Here is a 22,708-nt window from a genome sequence, read left to right on the forward strand (position 1 = left end):
AGACCTCATTTGACACGCTCAGTTAGCGCGGTACTTTCTGTTTTCCACGCGATTGTTTGTAATTATCGACGAGAAGTGTTTTTCCATACAATATTTACTCAAATTATGACTTCACAAGTTCGACAACGGCACTCTCTGACTTGCGTACAGATGAGAATGATGTCATTGTGTTTGGAAGATGCAAAAATGGAGAAAAAAAGCACACACACAAATCCATACTGTGTTAGTCATACATAAGTAGCATACGTACGAATGGGTTGGGAAATAAATGACCTGTGTTTGTTGTATTGCGTGCAGCCAGCAGGGCTCCATGTGTTCTGCATATCCTGCATCGTTGTTTGTCATTGATTTATGCGTGCTTCAATGCCGTCGCCAGCCACAAGAGGGAGACAGTGATGAACTCAAGTTTTCTCAAGTCTATTTTTAACTTTATGATGAGGTGGGGAAAAGCACTCATGCTCTCTAGTTAAGTGGAAGTACAGATGTAAAAAAACAAATACGCTAGTAAAAGTCAAAATAACAATGACTGAATAAATGAACTATGCTCTTCAGCATTAACACAACTGTCTGTTTTTTGTTTTTGTTTTTTTTTGCTGACCAGGCGACCGATGAGACAACTCCAACCCCCCACCAACTTCAGAGACAGTGATTTAGTTACACGGTCGAGATCTCGTATTGATCCCGGAGGACAACTTCGACATCTCAGAGATCCCCCCCCCCCATGGGCACCTCTGAGTGACCTTCAGCCACTTCCTGAAATCGTTGAACTGGTCACTTCATCAGGTACGCCTGCAAGGGAATCATGCTCTGATTCATTTGGACACATTTTATTTTTATTTACTTTATCTTACATCCATTCGTTTACATCGTAAAATATTTCAACCAAAACAAATGAATAGAATCTAATACGAACCCTTAGATACACCCTGTACCCTGATAACTTGATAAGCCGTCCACTGCCGTAAGCGCTGTCCCTGAAAGGGTTCGTTAATATAATATGTGTAGTTTTGTATCGAAAATTGTGTTGTATTTAGTAACGTGTGGATAATGAAACCACCTGAAACAGACACAAAATGCATTTACCAGGTTGTAATATCAGAGCTGACGAATTCCAAGGAATGGGTTCGTGATCACGATCTGGATATAAAGTACAGATGTTGTGAATCTTCACAGACAAACAGTCTTCACCTGCCGCCATTTGGAACACCGTGCTAATAGAACACAGCCATTTCTTCTTTTTTTTGGGGGGGGGGGGGGGGGTGCACACAGCATGCATTACACGGCGCTCCGCCAGGGAATTGAAGCACGGGCCAAGAGGGAAGATAGGGACGGGTGACGGTGGGGGCTCAACTGCAAATAGTTACGCCAATCTGGAAACCAGAGAGTTCGCGCTTCCCAGTGAGAACAGAGGAGCCAGACGCACTCATCCGCGGCGAATGAATAAGATGCGTTGACGTTACAAGCCGCGAGGATGTTAGCCAGACACGCAGAGGGGGAACGATGGGATTCTCCCACCGAGCCGCCTTTACGTTGTCAAATTCATGGCCCGGCTCCTGTCCTCACTACTGAGCTCGGGTGGCGGGCCTTCAAAGAAGACGGAATGTAAGCCCGCCATGAATTAGACCCTTTTGTAGAATGATGATACAAATCGTCTTTCTCGACATATTTCACGTTTATTTTAAACAGACGGCAACATGGATGCCGTTGGGGCCTTTTTATTTATGCTTTCTCAGTCTTTGAACTCTGAACCACACTCGGTTGCGGTTTTGCAGGTCAACAGTTTCACCTCCTGTAGGAAATGTCAAGTGAACGCATCCGTTCGTCCCTGAAATTATTGCCATCATAAAACATTTATTAACTACACAGTCATTTTTTTAAGAGACATATTAATGATTTAACATAAATCCCACAAATCCGAATTCAATATTTTCTGTGCACCCAACAATGATGTCTTTTCAAAATGGCTGACAGGAAGAGCTCAGGCTTGAACAAAATCTTTTTTAAAGTAAATCTTCAAAATATTTATTTATACTACAAACTCCAAAGGCTTCTGGGATATTTTAATTATTTTATTATGATCTATTATAATTATTATATTACTGTGTTTATTATTACGGGGGGGGGGGGCGGTCACCATAGGCGAGTTTCACTGAGGTTAGCCTAGCTCAGTTTAGAACACTGCAAATCAATTCCCGATTCATGTACTTTACAATTCCAGGTAACGGTATTACAATCTCTAATTGTACAACTTTAAATGTTTAGAAATGACCTCTGCCAAGGACATCATGTTACATTAATAATGACATGCCAACGTTTAATTGCTGTGTCAGCATCTGCGGGATTCCTTTCGCCTGTCAACATAATGACTCAGCCGCCTTCACGCTGTTTGCTTGGTCGCAGGGGGCAGTTGTTTCACTTAATTGTTTCCTGAACTTTGCCCTTGAGTCTTTTTCCGTCTCATAGATTGATGGCGGGCACTCCATGGCAGACGTGGATTTGGGGAAGAGCAGAAGGAGGCGGGGGGGCTCATTTGTGTGCGTGCCTGCGTGTTGGCCAGGTGGTGATAACAAATGTACCCAATTTGTGACACCGTCATCAAGTCCGCACTTGATGCTCAGAATTAAAATCATTGCCCAAGCATTCCAGAGAAATTGTTCCCACTGCTGAGTGTGGCCGTTGCCAGACGTTCCTCAATTAGCATTCTGACTTGGCTCCCAGTTAGCCTCATTATGTTCCCCCGCCCTCAAATCGCATACAAAGCAAATTAAGGCAATGAACAGGGCCTCACAGTCCTTTTTTTTCATGGCAAATGTTCAAAATGGTCCTTAAACTTTGACACCATGCTCTGCCCGTATTCGATCGCTTGGTAAAAAGTGTCACCCTTCTACACTGGACACTTTGGGATGGTTTGTGCTAATTCCCAAGCAGTTTATCAAAGTAGGCTATGCGCTCTGGGATTTGCAACAAATGGCTATTTCACACAAAAATGGCTGAGGCTAACTTCTTATGCACCGCGCATGGGACCGCGACACATTTTTGTTTACCGAATTTTGTGTCGATCAAGCCAACCAGTGTCGGGTGCCGTTTTTTTCCTCACTTTCCAAGGAGTACTACAGAGGGAATTTGACCAAGATGGCTGCCACAAAACAAAATGTCTTGACTTCCTGTTCAATTCCAGGCATGTGTCATTGACACTTTTTTTGCACATCCTGTTATAATACACAATTCTGTGTTGATCAGTCAAACTGCTATTCTGAGCTAATTTTTTTCCCCCAACTGTCCAGGGAGCAGGGGAATCAGCAGTTTGCTGCTGCATTGTCCCGCTTTTTAATGGAGACTGAGAAGTAGCAGGGAACCTCTGTGGAGAGACTAAAGCGAGGGGAGATTCATCCCTCCTACACTCGCTCCAGGCAGTGGGACCACCCTAACGAGGGGGTAGGGAGGGGTTGAGATTGTGTAAGGAAGAGCTGGGCGCTGAGATGTGATTTAAGGGGGATGAATATAGACCCGCAGGGACATTGGGAACGCGGGGAGATGGGAAAAAGACAAGATGCCCGAGTAATGGGAAATGGAACTATGATGATGACAAAAGTGTGTGGGTGTGTGTATGTGTGTCGCATCTCTGAGTTTGCCATTATTGTCCAGTCCGTCCTGGAATTGTGTCATCCATTTTGTTGGTGGCGCTTAGCTTAGCAATGTTAAGCTAATACTTGTACTATTCACCCTGAAAAGCATCTCAAGTATTTAGTCATGTTGTTATTTAATTCAAAGAAGATGCAATAACTATATTTATTATGTTCAGTGGGAGATCACAAGTGCATTTACCGTTTCCTGAGGTTGAAATTACCCAATAGATTCAGAATGGGTTTTGACATAAATCCTCAATCTACAATACATACATTAGTCTGACAACAATGCATAGTTTGTGTGTGTCCTTATGGAAAACCACACGCTAATGTCTGCAAGATGCAGTCTTATTTTCATAATTTTTTCCCCCACTTAATGTGTGTGGGTAAAATGTATATCCCCACAATCCCAAATGAAAGCTGTAATAATTGTAAATCGATGCCAGCTGTCTTTGTATCAACTTGTCATATTTGATCATGTTAAATTTAAGCATGTTCATCGTACCACGTGAGCAGAAGGCCGATGATTGGACTACCTATGCAACAGCACCCCCTGGTGGAAACAAATGTTCATGCTCATCATCTTGATGAGCCATAACAGGTGTCGTAAAAATCTGCCTGTTCAAAAATGATTTTGCTGATACGATATGCTATATAACAGATACCTAATGTTGTGTCCGCAGAGGGTCTTTCACTGGTGTTTATTTTTGCATCTGATCTCTTGCATGACCTTCCAGCTGAGCTCCAGGCTCCTCCGCACCTTCGCCAGGTCCTCCCGGATCTCCTCCAGCACGTCCAGCTTGGAGAGCTTCCTCTCAATGGACGAAAGCAGAAGCTCTCCCGACCGTGGGGCGGCGTCCTCTGTCCAGGGCGGAGGCGGGGGTGGCGTCAAGGCCTCCCACTCCGCCAGTGTGTCAAAATACGAGTCGATAAAGGCCTCCAGATCCTCCAAGCTGCTCCAGTCTACACTCTGGCTGCAGATGGAGCGCTGCGGGCGAACGTGTCTGGCGCGACGCGGCCCCTGGCGGGCTGGTGGCAGCACCAGGAGCATCATGGGAAATCTGGCTTGGTCAACGTGGAAGCATGCTGCTGGTATGTTGACTCTTAAAGATTGCAATCTGTCCTGAAGCACAGCCAGCAAACGGGAAGTGGCATTCCCCCTGCTCCATGCGGCGGACGGAAGCGCAACTTGTTTGTCAGATGATGAAGACTCACTCAAGTCCACTGAGGGACACTCACTGGTGGACTCACTGAGAGGCTCGGCGGAAGGCCCCCTGCAATTCACTGCAAAGTAGAAAGTTTGTGAGGTGGATGTGACTCATAAATGTTGCTGTTGAGTTCAAAGTACTCACAGTGATTTGATAGCTGATGGTCATTGGGCATCAAACTTGGATTCTTGCACACAATGGCAGTCGTGTGGCGAGGCAGGGCAGATGATGCTGCAGTCACGAGAGACTCCGCCGCCAGCATGCTCTCCACCTGTTGCATTAGCTGTCGCACCTGCGAGCCATCTCCTCGCCGTTTGTTGTCCAACACGTGGTACCTGTTCCCGCACTTATCCACCAGCCCCCTCAGCGCCGGCCCCTCACTCTCCAGCCGTTGTTCGATTCCCGTGTCGCCCAGCCAGTCGCCGTGGCTGAACACCACCACGGCCCTGGCCCAGAGCCCTCCCAACTGAGCCTCGAATGCTTCTCCTTGGAGGTCGGTGAAGGCGGCGCTGGCGTTGACCACCACCAGCGCTGCGCAGGATGGCGCCCCCTTTAGGAAGTCCGCAGTTTGAGAAAAGCCGCCCGGTGTGTCCAGTACTCTCACCACCTGGTCGTCCACGCGAGCCCATCCGAGGACGCAGGAGGTGGTCGGGCGGTCGGCACGGAAGCAGTCATGGCCCAACACCGTGTTGCCGCACGAGCTCTTGCCTGTTTTGCTGCCACCCACCAAAACGAGCGTCACTTCAGGGAGGCGACCGGACTTGTCTGGAACATCAAAAAGCTGCTTTGAGTGAGTCAAAATAATCACTATCGAATAGGGTTCTTGAAACCAACCTTGTGATACGCGTGACCCAGCTAGGAAGTATTTTAAGATAGGAGCCATCGGTTGACAATTTTTTTGCTGTGACTTGCGAGCAAAAATTCAAGGTCAGAATCTAAATGTAAAAAAAAAATCTGGTATTCCTGACTTGGCCACTATGGGGCAGTATAATACAGCGTTTCACATGTCTCACCAAGGTGCCTCCTGGTGTCCCTCCTCTGCTGCTCCATCTTCATCTTCCGCTCCGCAGCTCTCGCCTCCTCCACCCTCATCGTCATCTCCAGCCGATCCTCCTCTTCTCCCACCGCCCGCCAATGTCCGACGCCACAGCCCGCCACCATCTCCTCGATCTTCCCCAGCAGTTCCCTAACCTGGAATCCATCACCGGCAGTCCGGTTGTTGAGCACGTGGGTTCGATTCTCACAGCGCTCGGCCAGCCACCGCAGCGGCTCGCCCTCGCTCTCCACGTGACGTTCGGCGGCCGTCTCGCCCAGCCAGTCGCCGAAGCTGAACAGCAGCATGACCCGGCTCCAGACGTCCCCACCCAGCAGCTCCAGGTGATCCTGCACCGCCCGCCGGTAGGTCTCTGAGAAGGCGCGGTCCGGCCGCACCACCAACAGGAATGCGTGGGGCCCCGAGGCGCATAAGGACGGACTGAGCCGGATCTGACGGCGGTCGAAGGCGGCGGTCTCGTGACCGAAGAAGTTCATCCACCAGCCGGGCGTGTCCACCACCGTCAACTGCCTCCCGAAGACCGCACCTTGTCCCACCGCGCAGCGAGCCGTCCTGCCCGGGGACCGCCGTCCTTGGTCCCAGCCCAGGATGGTGTTCAGAGAAGACGTCTTTCCAGAACCTTTAGCTCCCAGTAAGACGATCCTCATGTCAGGCAGAGGGCGAGCCAGCTCTGGAAATGTTTGATGCAATACTTGAAAGTCTGAAAACGAATCCTGTCTTCAAACCTTATTTGCAACAATCGCTAAGCAGACTGATTTGAAACCTTGACTCTTGTCTTGAAATCCTAATTTAAAGCTCTCATCTTTTTTTTGAAACCACAACCCTGGATTGAAACCCTAAATCTTTTTTTAAAACCCAAAGCCTGGCTTTAAACACTACTTTGAAACCCCAACCCTGACTTGGAATCTTACTGTGAAACCCTAAGCTTGCCTTCTTCCCCTTGGAGCCTGGTTTGAAACCCTACTTTGAGATCCTTACCTCTCATAAAGGCTCTGTGAGTTTTCATGTTCAAAAACCTGGCGCGGGCGTCCTCTTCCACACGTCTCTTCTCCTCCGCTATGGCACTGCATACGCTCTCCTCCATCTCAAACACTCCGTTTCCATTGGCAACAACCAATCTCTGGATTTTCTCCATGAGCTCCGAGGCTCGACTTCCATCGCTCAAGTCAATGAGGTGACACCTCTGTCCGCACTGATTCCTCAGCCAACCCAAAGCCTCCGACCCCAGGACCTCCTGGTCTGAATTCAGCCGGGGCCAGCCTAGCGAGGTGAAGACCACCAAGCTGTGTTGCCACACCCGGGGCCCCAGCAGGCCCATGTGCTCCTCCAGGGCGCGGCGGCGTTTCTCCGTGAAGTGCGAGCCATCTTTGACGACCACCAGGAAAACGTGGGGTCCCGGAGAGCACATGGCGACACTCCGCCGGATCTCCCGGCGCACCATGCAGGGGGTGTCGTCCACGCCGAAGTCACACCACCAGCCGGGCGTGTCCACCACCGTCAGCCAGCGCCCGGCCACCTGGACCACCCGCCGCAAGCACGACGTCCTCTCCTTGGTAATGAACTCATCTTTTCCCAGGAGGAGGTTCCCCAGGGAGCTCTTTCCCGAGTTCCTACCTCCGAGGAGGACTAGCTTCAAGTGGGAAGTACGCCAGCCATCCACTAAGACGCAGACAAAACACAGTCGGGAAGGAAGCATTTTTGGTACCATAGGTAGATGTTGAATTTAAAAACTTTACATTCATTCAAATAGAAATGGGAACGCTTACTGCTCATTTTCGGAGCTCGGGCTTATTTAAGGAGTCATTAGCTGTAGAAGAAAGAATCATTTTTAGTAACTCGAGTAGGTGTTACATTTACACACAGGAGGCTCCGCACTTGGCAGCTATTGACAGCAACTTTTTTGACATTAGATTATTATGAACATTCTTACATAGGCACGGAATTTGACTTACCTGCTGATTGTTCGCTGCTTGCCATTGCATTTGCATTCTTTAACTTCTAAAAATGTCACGTTGTCTCTGGAAACATGTGAGCTAAACTGCAATATGTTCAACCAGATATCAACATTCTCAATTTTATGCCTTTATGGAGGTCTGAAGGTCACCAGAAATGACCACATACACACCTTTTGGCAGCATGGAGACAAGTCGTCTTCAACTTTTCATTTTGCATCCAGGGTTCATCTCAAGACATTTCATTCCAGAAAACAGTTGGTGCAAATTTGACTACAACTCGAATCTAACCCACAAATGTGGCCTGAAATGTCCATATATAATAATAATAAATAATAATAATAATAATAAAAGAACAACTACAATAAAAGAAAAAACCTCACCCACGAGTAAGGGGTGAATATAAAAATAGAGTCAAACATAAATAGAACGTAAAGTCATCGAATTAATTACACATTGACGGACTGGGATAGGCGTTAGATCTGTCGTTAACTTTGATGATGTTCGTTTTTCGAAATTCCGGGGGTCCTTGAAGACACATTTCGCGAGAGTGATGTGTGATTGGTGGAGCACAGAGTGAGCAGGTGTCGAAGGAATGAGAGTGGAGTCGTTTTTTCTGAGAGTTACGTGTGCTATTGTCATCTAATTGTTGCAACAAACCTCAAAAACGCATACGCGACTTTATCATTTGAAACGCAGCAAAGTTGTGAACCAAACGTAGGAAATGTGTAAAAGTCGAGCTTCCGGGTAACTGAGTCGTCCCTCTCGCGTGATCTACGCGTTTGCGTCCCATAGCCCCGCCCATTCGTGAGGATCTTTTATGTGAAGTAGCTGAACGACTATCCGCCGTCATATTTTTGTCGCGACGCCTAACGTTCTCTCCGCCTGCAACAGAAAAAATGGGAGTGGTGACAATACGAGTGGAATACTGGTAACCGTTCAACATTATCATACATTTTATTTTGTGTTTGTAAGCTGCTATCGCCTACAGAAGGCTGTAAAACTACTGCTTTTGTTGTGTGTGGCTAACTTCTGAGCTTAACCGAATTTCTCCATCATCTCCAGTGGCAAGTGAGGCTACGAGCCCCGTTATCGGGAGCTTGCCCAAGTCGTCAAGGGTGAGTTTCCCGATGCGGATGTGTCGGGCTTCGTTGGCCGGAAAGGTAAATCATAAATGCCACAGTAATCTAAAATGTGGTCTGAGATCTGTTTAAAAGTCTTACGATCTGTCTTTTATAGCCAGCTTTGAGATTGAAATCAACGGGCAGCTGGTTTTCTCGAAACTGGAGCTCGGAGGATTCCCATATGAGGATGACGTAAGTAGTTTTGAGCCCCTTTTTTTTACGCAATGCACACTGCTAGCTTCCGACCAACTACATCGACGTAACCCAAATATTTACGTACGTACGCACGCAAGTCTGAATGTGCCGTAGTCTGTCAATCTACGCTTATGCCGTAATGAACTCAGATCTGCACAAAATAGCTGTATAAAACAGCTGAGCAAATTTAATAAATATGCAACCACTCGTAGTCTGATGATGCCCCGAGAGGCGAAACGTGGTGCATATTTAATATATTTGCTCATTGATGAGATATGATCAAAGTATATCGCACACTGCATCTCATATTGGTGGATATCAATGGATATTGATTTGTTTGTTTTTGTACTTTTCACTATTGAAAATAATTACCCGAAGTAAACAGAAATGGCTGAATTTCGGTCATCTTTAATAAGACGTCAATCCAGTTATGAAAACACCACATAAACTTGCCTGATTTTGACTTGAGTGCAAAACCAGGATCGAACATGGCTGTCACTGGCGCTAGACTTGCTCTCGGCACCAAAATAAGGCCCATAATATGTTGGGTTTCTTGCTCTTTCGGCTTCAAATATTCAAAGAACCTCTCATAATTCAAAACAACAACAAAAAAGTAGGTTTGTAACTTTTTTGTTTGTTTGTTTTTGTCTTAATCCTGCACTTATCCAGGTAATGGAAGTCATCCAGAAAGCTCAAGAAGGCAAACCTCTGACAAAGATCACCAAGAGCCAAGCGCCATGTGTCATCATGTAGACAAACAGGTGTGAATTGAACAAAGCTGGCTTTCCCCAACAGTGTCCAGATTGAACCCCAACAGTGTCCAGATTGAAGTGTGTGTGTGTGTGTGGGGGGGGGGGGGGTGATGATGGTAATTTAATGGCAAAAAAATACAAATCAGCTGTTGGGGATAGTCCCGTTCGCCTCCCCCTTGTTCGTCCTTGACGCCGAACTGCTGGGCCATTAATGACTAGCGCCGCCTCAAAATAAGCCACGCGGCTGTGCTACGATGAATTCACGTGCCCGCCGGTTCTGCAGCTCGCCAGGAGCGGTCGATGGGGAGGTTTTGTTTTGATGAATGCAAGATCAGTCATAAGTCGTGAGCATGTTTTTTTCCCCCCTTTTTAAATAACGGTTTACTGATACTGTACTTTTGTTTGGGAGGTGATTTAATTGGATTAGTTGAATAAAATATCTGCTCGCAATACTGTTTACACTCTGATTTCCTTGAGGGACAGACGTTGACTCAACAGCCTTGGAGACCATTCCTCTCGTGTAAACATGTTTTACCGTAGTTCAGCGTCCCAGCAACTGGAGACAGGGAGACGTGCGTTCCTGGCATAAAAATTATTTGAGCTCGTATCTATTCATCCATGAATCTGCTTGATTAGATTAGATTAGTGTAACACCATTACACAGTGTAAAATCCAGTGTTCACTCTAGGGGGCGCTAGGGTGACAGTCAAATAAATACCTGTCTAGTTTGTGCTTTAAAAAATTTTCTCGGTATTACATTTTAGATTTGAAATCTATCCAAACTCATTTCTGCTTTCAAAATAATTGCATGAATGTCATCTTTTCCACGTGAGACACAAACCGAAAAAAGGAAACTGCATTTACTGGGAAACTAAGGAGCAACGTGATGAATTGAATTCCAAAAAAAGAAATATTGTATGTACTGTAATTGCAATTGCTGTGCAGAAAAAAAACCTTGGGGGAATTCTGACCATTTTCTGCAAATAAATGCTTTGAAGGAGAATTTTATTTTGTGATTTTTTTTTCTTGAGCCTTGGCTCAATAAATGTTGGGAAACACTGATCTCAGACATTAGACTTACAAGAAAACAAAAATCTAATAGCTACAAAAAAATACAGATGGTGTGTTGACATTGTTTTTAAACCTAAGTCAGGCTTTGCAAATGTTATCAAATTGCAACTTGTACATTTCATATTGAAAAATCCAACTAAATAAAAAATGTGATTTAACGTACAGATTTTAAAAAATGCTTATATTGTGTTGAATCTATAAGACCTATGTAGAAATTGCACATTAATCTGTCAGTTCAGTCAAACGTTAAAATAAAAATTAGGGTCTCAAGTGAGCTGCAGCCAATTCCGACTGACTTTTGAATAGAGGGCGGTGTACACTCCGGACGGGTTGCCAGTCAATTGCAGGACTTTAAAAAAAAAAAAAAATCTAAAAATAAAAAATATTGAGAAATCAATTTTTTTTAAAATCACAAATCACCCATAAATATGCCAATAGGGGAAATGTATTCACGGCATTCCTAACAGACAACTTCAAAATTGTCACACCATTTGAAGGAAAATTAAACTATTGAGTGAGATGCACACGGACCACTTGGGGGGTGGGGGGGTTTCCTTTTGGACCAGCCATACAGAAAGAGAAAATATTTAAATGATGACGAGTACCACGGCCAAAGTGGCTTTTACGTAACATTGGCCCAATGCTTAGTTGTGTTGTTAGGACTGGTTATTTACTCTTCAATGACGCCCGGTCACAATGTGCTCTTCCAAAGACGATCAATACTCACTGTTCCCATGCTATACGTTTAAAAAGTGTCTTTATGGGGTCAGGGCGTGTCTGACTGTCGCGTGCGTGGAGTCAGCAGATAGCTGGCGAAAGCTGATGACGACGATAAGACCGATGCTCGCGCATGCTGCGACTTCGCCGTACGTTTATCGTAACTTAGCATGTTCATGTTTTGGTAAACATTAAATTTAGTCTTCAAAGTTTAAGGTGTTTTGGTGGGTTAACTTCCAAGTGTTTTGTTCAAATATCACAACATTTCCACCCCTTAACCTTTAGTCCTTTCGATCATGCTGTTCACATTTTGACATCATGAGACCAAGACGACGCCTATCAGTTGATGACCAGTAAACTGGGTGTTTCTCAAGGGGGCCGTTCCTTGCTATGCTTGCTACTTGTTTCCCAGGAAGATAATTCTCCTGTGTCCAACTTTTTCTTTTCTGACTGGAATCATGTCCCAAGTATGAGCCCTGGAATTTGTCCAGAATGGCTGCTTCAAACCAAAATGGCCAACTTGGTCTTCAATTTCGGGCATGGCCCCTGAGACTTTTTTTGTGTGGCCTTTTTTTGAAAGGCATGTCCACACAGTTTGTGTTCAATCAGTGAAATTGTTGGAAGAGGCTGATTTTTTTCCCCCCTAATTTTACAGGGGACACTACTGAAGGAATGGCTGCTTTTAACAAAAAATTCATTTCAACCGTGGTTTCTTGAGACTTTGGTGGGGGGCATCCTTCTATACAAGATATGTCCATCCACTTTTGTGTTTCGTGGGTGAAGCTGATGTCGGGGAGATCATTATTTTATTTTATTTTCTACGTTCCAAGGGGCCACTACAGAGGGGAATTTTCCCAAAATTCCCAACGTACTGTTCGAGTTCAGGCATAGGTCCTTGAAACTTTTTGTTGTTGTTGTTCTGGCCCTGTCCCTTTAGACTTGGTTGACTTATCCAGCAACATTTAATAGTAAGGCGCAATTTTCACCCAAGTCATAAGATCGTACCTAATGAACGTCCCAGTGTCTCCCATACAAGTGTGTCCGACGTCGATATAATCAGATTAAGCACGAGTGACATCAGTCCTCATGACTCGCATAAGACGTCCTCTCATTTTTATTTATTTATTTTTTGTTTGAACCTTTTCACACTGAAAAGGCTGCAGCTGGCCCTGACAGACATTTGATAACCCCTTTCATGCTTTGGACTGATGATTGGCAGCTGATTATCAGTAACGGTGCTTCTTTGGGATACAAAAAAAACCCCAAACAAACAAGGTTCAGTGGTTCAGAGAATGAATGAATGAAAAAAAATGGGGGGGAAATCTGCAAATATGTGATTCGCAGGTGCCGAACTGTCAAGTATTGAAGGGGCCCACTGAACATGTTTTTCGCTGGACAGTAAGGATATCTTAGCTGTCTCTCTATTAATTTTCAGGTACAAACTCAACTCACTGAACAGTTGGAAATGCTGCACATTAGTTTGAATGGACCGCAATTATATACCTGCATCAGATCAACATTTATCATTCTTTGAATAGCAGCAATAGCATCTAAAAATATTTTAGGTATCTATTTTTTGTCATGTGTTTTTGCATTAAACCATCAGAAGGAGTCCATTTGGTCCCGGGCCACATCCACTCATCCCCAGCATGGCTGGAATCCATCCGCTTAGTGGGTGAGGTCCACTACAAACGGTTTTGCATGAGTGGATGTGCATCAACTTAATTTTTTTATTCCACAGGTATAGAACAGAACTGGTCACCAGACTAGTTTGGACTCGAGTTCTTCACAGATGGATCCTGGCTTCTAGATTAAGGAAACACTTGGGAACACTTTACTTAACCCCAAATCCCCAAACCTTGCTCCTTAACCTATCATCCCTAGTCGCTCACCAGAATTCTTGGTCCCATTCACATCAGTCTATAATCCTAAATGTTAGTATACTAACCCTAACCTGTCGTACCTCAACCACAGTCCCGAAGTCTTTGTCCCCAACCGTAACCTAAAGCCACCAAGCATACCTCCAACTGAAAACTCATCGTCCCGTGCCCATAGTTTGTCATTCTAAACCTAACCTGATTGGTAAACTTGGGGGAATCCCAACGATGTCAACAAAATGACATGTTTTGACATGATTTCTACCCCATGTGTGCTCTCTTGTGTAACCCCCCCAACCCCCCAATCCACCAACAGACCCCCAGCAGCGAAGATCATGGCGTCAGACGTAGCGCCATCAGCCATGCTTCTCAAGGGCGGAGTAGTCCAACTAGGGCTGGGATATCCCCACGTTAAGGTGTCCCTGAATGATAGCGCTCGCGTGCGGTCACGTGGGGGTTTTATCTACACCGACCTTGTGTGGTTGCTAGGTAACCAGACGGCCCGCGGGGTACGGCACTTTTACCAGTTTGACGTAGTTTTGCTTTTGGGTGTTCCCGCTCTTCACCGTGGGGTCTCACCGAGGTCGCTGCTCATTTTCATCGCGGTTCACCTACAGCTGCCGGAGAACAGGGCAGGAGGACCTGCACGCAGGTAGGGGTGTGGTCTACTCTGGATCAAGGTCCACCTACTTTTTTATTTATACTTTATGTCATGTAGTTTATAATGCGAACTTGATACGACACTTACACGCGGTCCATAAGACTAACCCTTGGCGACAAATCCAGAGTGCCTAACCAATCGTTTCTAACCCTTTGATCCTAATTCATAGTCCTAACCCAAAATATCTGACCCTCAATTCCTAACCTGAACCCGTAGTCGTTAAATTCTGATGCGGATCAGTGTCTTTAAAACTATCCCTCATTTATAGTCCTGTCAGTCACCCATCGTCCCGATCCCGTCGTCGTTTCCCCCAACCCGTCGTCCTCAAGACATTGTTTCTCACTTATACTCACTAACCCTTCGTCTTCTTAAATAATCCCATCATTCCTCACACTTTATTCCCTAACGCCAACGCATGGTCCATCACCCTTCGTCCTTGGCTCATATTTACAAAATCGAACCCGTCATTAATCCTAACCTAATTCATTGTATTCAAAACTTCACCCACTTCATCGTCCTCATCCTAACCGATAGCCCCCGTCTCTAACCCATAGTCTCTAATATAACACCGATTACTACTCAGTCCCTAAAATAGTTGACCAAAGTTTAACGGTCCAAAGATTGGCTCCATTTTTTTTAACCACTGTTTTTGATTGTAAATCCATCGTAGTGCTAATTTTTTGTGTGAAAGTCCAGCGGCTTCTGAATTAAGTGGTGTAGGCCCAGCACTTTATTTTTATTGCCGAATGTTTTTTTTCTTTTTCTGCACTCAAGTCCTTTAGGGGGACAGAGAAGACAAGCGGGTGTGACTCAAAGATAGAACAGTCATAGTTCTTCCTAACGGCCGATTATCTGTCCGGTGCCATGAGTCTGCACTTCAAATTAGAGGGACTTTAGGTTCTCCTCACTTCTCCCCGATGTTTTACCGTTGATATTCAAATTGTGATTGCCTTGATAGACACTTTCACAAATAACAATAAAGCTAACTTTTTTTTTTACCACCACCACCCCCCCCCCCTCCCCCCTCCCCACATTTGTCCTTCAAAGGTAATGTACAAAAAGTAGCTGAGAGTGTCAACCCAGAACGCAGCAATGGATAACAGATTCACTTGTGACGAGGTTGGTTTTCTGTTTGTCACCAGCGGCTATCATTTCACATGAAAATCTGTTTGATAGGCCAAATTTCAAACAACCCCCCCCCCCCCCCCGACCCCCTCCACCTCTTCATGAAATCCTTTCTCCTCCCTTACAGGACAGTGACATGTCATATGAAGACCGTGATTCCGAATTCCTCCCCTCCCCTCTGACAATGTGAGTCCCAGAGTCCTTAGCAACACTATAACCAAACGTTCATAAATTACACGCGACACGCAGTCTCTTACAATTGACAGAAATATTTGTGAACACGGCGGGGAAAATAGTCAGCAGCGCTGTGTTGAATGTCTACAGTCTGACAGCAATGAGCATTTTCTCAAACCTTCTACGGTAGAATGAGATTTGCTTCCCTCTTGTGGTCACCGTTGTGAAGCACAGCTTAGTTGCTGAGGTTAAGCTTGAAAACAGATGTCCTCGTGTGGCCACAGTGAGGATTGCAGCGTCTTGATGTCTTATTTGATGGACAGTACTCAAAAGAGGAGCACTGTATCTTAAAACCGGACCAGATTGTCAAAGTGGAATACGATGTCCATAAAATTGACCAGAATGTGTTTAAAGTGGACCCAAATTTTCAGAAAGGGGACAAGCACATCCTCCTCACGATCGTTCTCATGTGGCGTTACTGAGTGCAAGTTTACATTTCTCCCCACCAGGAGGACTCCAGCGGACCGTGGTGATGTGGAGAACGGGAGGAACGTGGATGATACGCCCCTTGAAACATATATTATTCCCCGCGAATCAGGAGGTAGGCTCCTCTCAGCTGCCTCTCGTCACTTTTTCTTTAATTTTCCATGTGGTTCTTTCAGCAAACCTCAACCTGAACACCAATGCCACCACCAGAGGAGACGCTCAGGTCAGTCTGTACTCCTAAAACCATGTTTGTAGCCGCTGTTGTTCACTACCTGACCGGACTCTTCTGGGCCGCAGGCGTACGTTGAATTGAACGAGCTCCGGGGAAACACCTGGCAGGAGACGGGCCGCTGGGTGGGCTTTGAGGAGAATTTCAATGCCGCCACGGGGAAGTGGGGTGCTTCGCACACATCCTACCTGACCTTCAAGAGTCTCATCCAGCTTCGCAAGACTATGAGCACAGGTGACTTTGGACAGCCTTCATAAATGAGGGGCTGAAGATGATCAATCAATCAAAAAAGCCTTTAAAATACATCCAAAATGTACTTGAAGTAGATTATGTCCTAAAATGAGCTAAATTGTCCTAAAAGTTGATTAGAATGTTCAAAAACTGGATTACACAAAAAAGAAAATTCTCAAAAGAGTGTTCTCAAAGTGAACCATCATGACCTCTTAGGGGATCAAAACGCTTATAAAATAGATCAGAATGATCTAGCTACCATTGAGGTCTTTTTTTTTTCTGACATTGGTGTTATGCACACAGGTGCCGTCATCTTTGACCTCAACGCCAGTAGTTTGTCATCTATCGCCGAGAAGGTGGTGGACGCGCTCGTCAACAAGAATGAGATCCGAGCTAGCGATCGGGATTCTTTGCTGAGAGCCCTCCTCATGCAGCGCAGGTAAGCAGCTTGTCTGGTTGCCATGAATTGTGAGCCGGTTGTCTTCTTGCTGTACGTGATACGTGAAACGACATTTTTTTTAAATGGCATTGTGACAATCAGATACAGTGGCGTTTAACAATCAAATAGTCCTTTGTACAGGAAAAATGGGTCAGAGGCAAAATAAATCAGTCTTCATGTTCTTCCCTCCAGTCAGTCTCAGAGACCTGCGGTGTCCCCCTCAGGAGACATCGAAATGCAGACCTTCTCTGTTTCTACAAAGGTATAAGTCCTCATTTTGGCGGCCCCATACTTCGAAATTACCACACGCATCAAAGCTTCTTTTTTTTTCTTTTTTTTTTTTTGTCTTTCCAGAGGGACAACTCTGACAACATGGAAGCCTCCATTGTCCTCTCAGGTATCATCACCACAGCACATTCAAATATTTGGATTTTTAGAGCTCAAACTGAATTTTTTTTCCCAAAGGTGCCCTGGATCTTCTGGAGAAGCCGGTGGTGGCTTTCGTCCGGCTGAGAGACTCTGTGGTGATGGATTCTGCGATGGAATGTCCTGTCCCCGTGCGCTTTGTGTTTGTCCTGGTGGGCCCGAGCCAGAGCGGCATGGACTACAGCGAGAGCGGTCGCGCAATGGGCGCTCTGATGGCTGACTGGGTGAGGAAAAAGTGACAACGGCAATCGTCTTCATTATTTCCGAAGAAGTCGACTCAAGCCGATTCGTGAAGAAAAATGATCTCGAGGCACCTTACACACACTCGTATACAGTATAGACTGTGTAAGACAACCAACTGGAGGCCATATGAGCAAGCATTTGGGAAAACTACACCTCGGACAGAACCAAGACTTTGCGGGGTGACCTTTTTTCGCTGCCGATTGGATTGACATGGAGAGAGAATAGAAAGATTGAGAGACAAGAGGGTGAAAACGGGCAAGGGGTGTGAGAGACCTCGGTCGGGTCGAGAGAACAATGGGCGCGACAACAATCATATCAACAAGAGTAACGGGAGTTAACGTTCTCCGCTTTGCTGCGCTACAGGTGTTCTGTCTGGAGGCTTTCCTGGCGCAGACCGAACAGGATCTGACAAACGCCATTGCCGACTTCATGGATTGCAGTATCGTCATCCCCCCCACGGAGATCCAAGACATGGGGATGCTGGAGCCCGTCATCAAGTTCCAGAAGAAGATGCTGCAGGATCGACTGCGCCCAAACGACAATCGTCTGGCCTTTGGTGACAGAATTAAAGGTAAGACAAAGTCTAACAAGGCTTGACCATCAAACTTCAGTGTCAATTTGACGCATCCAGTTACGAAACCCCCGGAGCCGCCAAGAGAAGACCCCCTGGCCCGCACCGGGTATCCTTTTGGCGGTATGATCAAAGACATCAAGCGTCGATACCGCCACTACGTCAGCGACTACACGGATGCCATCAACCCTCAAGTCATGGCCGCCATCATCTTCATCTACTTTGCCGCCCTGTCGCCAGCCATCACCTTCGGAGGACTTTTAGGTAAGACTTTTAGCACCCCGAAGGGTAACGCGGTGTCTTTCGGTGTGCCGGTTGACATTGAAGACTTGTAGTTTTGGGGGTTTGGGTCACCGGTCCTGGAACCTGAGGAGGATTTTTCTGACCAATATTTTTTCTTGATGCTCTCTGTGTGCCCCAGTGCCGGACGGCCCATTAGTCCAGTATCTATTTCACTTTGCTAAATCCCTCTGAAGTGAAAACAAATATGTCCTCTCGATTTGACATCACAGAGAAGAAGATTGTTAGCAGCGTGCCAAATTCGAACGAAAAATCAACATGTACCATTGAGAAAATGAGACTTCAAAAATGGTGAAAAATAAAGCCTTTCTCTCCGCTCTCAAATGCTGGGTGCGTGTCCGCCAAATGTGCTGACGCCGCTCAGCTGACAACGACCGATTCCACAACCCGGAAAATTGATCCTAGTTCATCGGGCATCGAGTACAACTATTGACCCAGCGGACTTGATTTGGGACTCGGTAAAAAAGAGTAAATGCAGAGTTTGGCTACGAGTCTGAGCTCGAGTGACAACAAATATGCTCTAAAGCAGGCACACCGGCATGAATCCCCCGTCCACATACAGGCTGTCGTATGGAACATTCTAAATATATTTTTTTAAATCACTGAACAGGGTATTTAACCGTTCTTCTTTGCCTTAGCCGATAAATCCGAGAAGATGATGGGTGTGTCAGAGCTGATGATCTCCACAAGCATCCAGGGCATCATTTTCTGCATCTTCGCCGCGCAGCCCGTCCTGGTGCTCGGTTTTTCCGGACCACTGTTGCTCTTTGAAGAGGCCTTTTACGTAGTACGAGTCCACCACCACGAGTAGCATTATCGCCTCCTTGTGCCTCGTCCTCATCCGATGATGCTTTGTCCATCCCGTGCTTTTTAGTTTTGCAAAACCAGGGGGCTTGAGTACATTGTGGGTCGCGTCTGGGTGGGCATGTGGCTCATCGTGATCGTGGTGATCATCGTGGCGGTGGAAGGCAGCTTCCTGGTGCGCTACATCTCCCGCTTCACCCAGGAAATCTTCTCCATCCTCATCTCGCTCATCTTCATCTACGAGACCTTCAGTAAACTCTTTAAGGTTTCCCACTTTTCCCCGCTCATCTTCTCATCATCTCAACGTCCTTTTGTCCAACGATGCCGAGCAGCCTACCGCCCCGAATTTATACCCTCGATGCTTAACCCTCATCTTTGTCCATGTCCCTTACTCCTCACATTTACCCATGACCCTTCCCTTAATCCTCATGTCAAACCCTGAACCACTTCTCTTTATTTATTTACCCTTACCCGAACCCTTGCCAGTAACCATGATCCTAAACGTATCCATTCTCCCATCTCTAACCCTTCACCCTCACGCTGAACCCTTATGTACGTACACGTATGCCTTTCCTATGACTAAACCTGACCCGAACGCCCCCCCCCCCCCCCCGAGCCAGCATCCCTTAACCAAATCCTTACCTTTAATTCTAATCCTTGTTCATAACCTTGACTAAACTCCTCACCTATTCTTACTTCATCTCTAACCCTCGACCCCAAACCACCGGAGCCTCTAATCGCCGTCTTTTAGCCGTATGGCTGAAACCGTCACCTGTAAGCCTAACTCTTCACCTTATGGTGTCGCCTCCTGCGCAGATTTTCAAGAACCATCCTTTGTCGCTGAACTACAAAACACTGAACGCAACCCTGGAGAGGCCCTATCACACCATCTACAACAAGACTTCCAACGGCATAGTTGTCATCCAGGACGTGCCAGTCCAGGGTCCCTTCCCCAACACGGCGCTGTTATCCCTGTGCCTTATGTTGGGCTGCTTCTTCATAGCCTACTTCCTGCGCCAGTTCAAGAATGGCACTTACCTGCCGGGTTGGGTAAATCACCGCCTCCGACTTCAAATCTGGTCTGGAGGCGTTTTCCTGACCGGTCTTCTCGTCACAGCTGCGACGCCTGATTGGAGATTTCGGGGTCCCCATCGCCATTTTTGCCATGGTTGCTGTGGATGTCAGTATTGAGGACACTTACACTCAGGTAAGTGATTTAAGCGTACAGTATTCCGTGTTGTGTGGACTAGTGAGGAAGGTACGTCGCTCTCTTGCAGAAACTGGTCGTACCAAAAGGTGTCCAGGTGACCAACCCCGCCGCCCGTGGCTGGTTTATCAACCCTATGGGATCCCCTACCCATGGGGCCTTCCCCATCTGGATGATGGCCGCCTCCTGCGTACCGGCACTGCTTGTCTTTATCCTCATCTTCCTCGAGTCACAGATTACCACGTGTGTGACAGTCAAACTGCACTTCAACGTTTTTTTGGGGGAAGATTTTGTATGGTTGTTGAAATGTCGCTGTTTCGTCCTCCTCTAGGCTGATTGTTAGCAAACCGGAGAGGAAGATGGTTAAAGGTTCCGGTTTTCATTTCGACCTGCTCCTCCTGGTCACCATGGGTGGCATCTCATCTATTTTTGGGGTTCCGTGGCTGAGCGCCGCCACGGTGCGCTCCGTCACGCACGCCAATGCTCTCACCGTCATGTCCAAGGGCCCCAAACCCGAGATCGAGAAGGTGGTGGAGCAACGGATCAGCGGCATTCTAGTCGCCATCTTGGTTGGTAAGTTCATGGGGTTGATCTTAGACAGAGTAAAGTTGGAGAGACGGCCAAATGGTCACAGGCCTCTTCCTTCAAAGCGTTCAGATTTTTCCCACCTTAAAAAAACTGTAGTAACCTGTTGGTAATCTAATGAAACACTGTGTTAGTCTCCCATGATTCACTGAGGGGACACAACTGAAGTAATACATGTAAAAATTTCCATCACATTTTATACTAAATTTCTCCATTCCAGGTGTCTCTATTTACATGGAGCCCTTACTGAAGATGATCCCCATGACGGCCCTGTTCGGAATCTTCCTTTACATGGGTGTCACTTCCTTGAGCGGAATCCAAATGTGGGATCGGATGCTTCTGTTGATTACACCCAAAAAATACCACCCGTCCGACGCCTATGCCACCAAGGTATAGACATTCTTGAAAGTCACTCCTCTTCTTTTTCTGAACATATAGGCCTACTATGCCACTGTATTTTAATGTTGGTCATAGTGGCAGTACTTGGGAGGACTACGTTTTGTTTTTAGGTGGTACTTGGTGTCAAATGTAAAACAGTCTACTGACGTGTTGTTTGCGTAGGTGTCGACGATGCGCATGCACCTTTTCACGCTGATCCAGCTGGTGTGTTTGGCTGTGCTCTGGGTGGTGAAGATGAGCCCCTTCTCCCTGGCACTGCCCTTCATCCTGCTGCTCACCGTGCCACTGCGCATGTTCATGACTGGCACACTCTTCACGAACCTGGAAATGAAATGTGTAAGTTCTTCAGACCGTCCCAAATCATTTGTAGATGAGGTTAAAGAAATGTGTTTTACATGTTCATATGTGTTGCAGCTGGATGCGGATGATGCTAAGGTGAAGATTGAGGAGGACATTGGTGAGGATGTATACACTGAGTCCCCACTTCCATGAGTGAAAACAACCTCAATTCAAAAAAATAGCCAGTGATTCTTTTTTTTTTTTTTTTTTTGGGTGGGGGGGGGGGTATCTTTCAAAACTCACTATTTCAAGCTTCATCCTATCATGCAGCATAACTTGGGCATTACTTTGGTTCACCATTGCAAGTGATACAAGTGGCATTGGTTCTTTTAGATGTAGATTTTTCTCTCGCATGTATTTTATTTGTTATCCTTTGAAAGGTGATATAAATTCTATGGATTGTTTTTAATTGAAGTGAGCAGGATATTTATTATTCACTTATGAAGTTATTTTTTTTTGCTTTGTGTTGGTGGTTTGTCAAGTTGTCATTTAAGGGTATTTTCTGTCAAGTCCAAAAAGTTAGCATTGTATTTTAGACATATCCTGTTGTATCTGAAGTGAATGAATGTGGTTGACAGAGAACATTAATACGTGAAAGTTTTGCTTCGCTCTGTCTGTACATGCATAGGATTTAACATGAATAAACTGATAAATGTTTTCCCGATTTGCATTCATTTATTTTATGGCAAACAATATATTACAATAAAACACAAAATGATTTTAATAACTAAATTAAACGTCGGTATAAACACAATACAGCAGTGCGCTCGGGCGTCAACGTTTGTGCTTTATTGAAGTTGTACTTTAGATTGTTAGTGAACTTTGAGAACAGCACATTTCAAACGTATAAAACGAAAAGATGACACTGTATGTGACGATTCGAACAATCAAACGTCACGCGCACCGCTCAAAA

General features: G+C 45.9%; 4 protein-coding genes across 4 annotated transcripts in view; 3 read left to right on the forward strand and 1 right to left on the reverse strand.

Annotated features, from left to right (window-relative positions):
* The window catches only part of LOC147192669 (uncharacterized), a 164,036-nt gene extending 163,383 nt beyond the window's left edge, over positions 1–653 (forward strand). Inside the window, exon 10 of the mRNA XM_086132493.1 lies at positions 602–653. The gene's annotated coding sequence lies outside the window, so the exon portion shown is untranslated. The remainder of the gene's footprint in view (positions 1–601) is intronic.
* Positions 654–3,885: 3,232 nt separating this feature from the next.
* LOC147192672 (GTPase IMAP family member 8) lies at positions 3,886–7,596 on the reverse strand. The gene is made up of 4 exons (XM_086132496.1): positions 6,867–7,596; positions 5,848–6,558; positions 4,979–5,599; positions 3,886–4,910 (listed from the first exon to the last, which is right to left on the reverse strand). Exons 1-4 carry the CDS (start codon positions 7,594–7,596, stop codon positions 4,318–4,320), a joined length of 2,655 nt encoding a protein of 884 aa, XP_085988622.1. The 3' UTR covers positions 3,886–4,317.
* A 1,019-nt stretch (positions 7,597–8,615) lies between these two features.
* Positions 8,616–10,914, forward strand: LOC147192673 (migration and invasion enhancer 1-like). The gene is made up of 4 exons (XM_086132494.1): positions 8,616–8,771; positions 8,906–9,003; positions 9,080–9,156; positions 9,829–10,914. The coding sequence occupies exons 1-4, from the start codon at positions 8,740–8,742 to the stop codon at positions 9,910–9,912; spliced, it is 291 nt and encodes a 96-aa protein (XP_085988620.1). The 5' UTR covers positions 8,616–8,739; the 3' UTR covers positions 9,913–10,914.
* A 3,194-nt stretch (positions 10,915–14,108) lies between these two features.
* On the forward strand, positions 14,109–22,452 carry slc4a1a (solute carrier family 4 member 1a (Diego blood group)). The gene is made up of 21 exons (XM_086132961.1): positions 14,109–14,228; positions 15,285–15,356; positions 15,490–15,548; positions 16,046–16,137; positions 16,199–16,245; positions 16,320–16,485; positions 16,786–16,921; positions 17,114–17,183; positions 17,276–17,318; positions 17,387–17,571; positions 17,954–18,161; positions 18,222–18,425; positions 19,100–19,248; positions 19,336–19,530; positions 20,082–20,315; positions 20,383–20,472; positions 20,543–20,715; positions 20,804–21,045; positions 21,278–21,447; positions 21,619–21,792; positions 21,871–22,452. The coding sequence occupies exons 2-21, from the start codon at positions 15,330–15,332 to the stop codon at positions 21,946–21,948; spliced, it is 2,742 nt and encodes a 913-aa protein (XP_085989087.1). The 5' UTR covers positions 14,109–14,228; positions 15,285–15,329; the 3' UTR covers positions 21,949–22,452.
* The last annotated feature ends 256 nt before the right edge of the window (positions 22,453–22,708 follow it).

This window comes from Hippocampus guttulatus, chromosome 16 (assembly GCF_054856545.1).
Source record: "Hippocampus guttulatus isolate MCC_2025c chromosome 16, RoL_Hgut_1.0, whole genome shotgun sequence".
NCBI lineage: Eukaryota > Metazoa > Chordata > Actinopteri > Syngnathiformes > Syngnathidae > Hippocampus > Hippocampus guttulatus.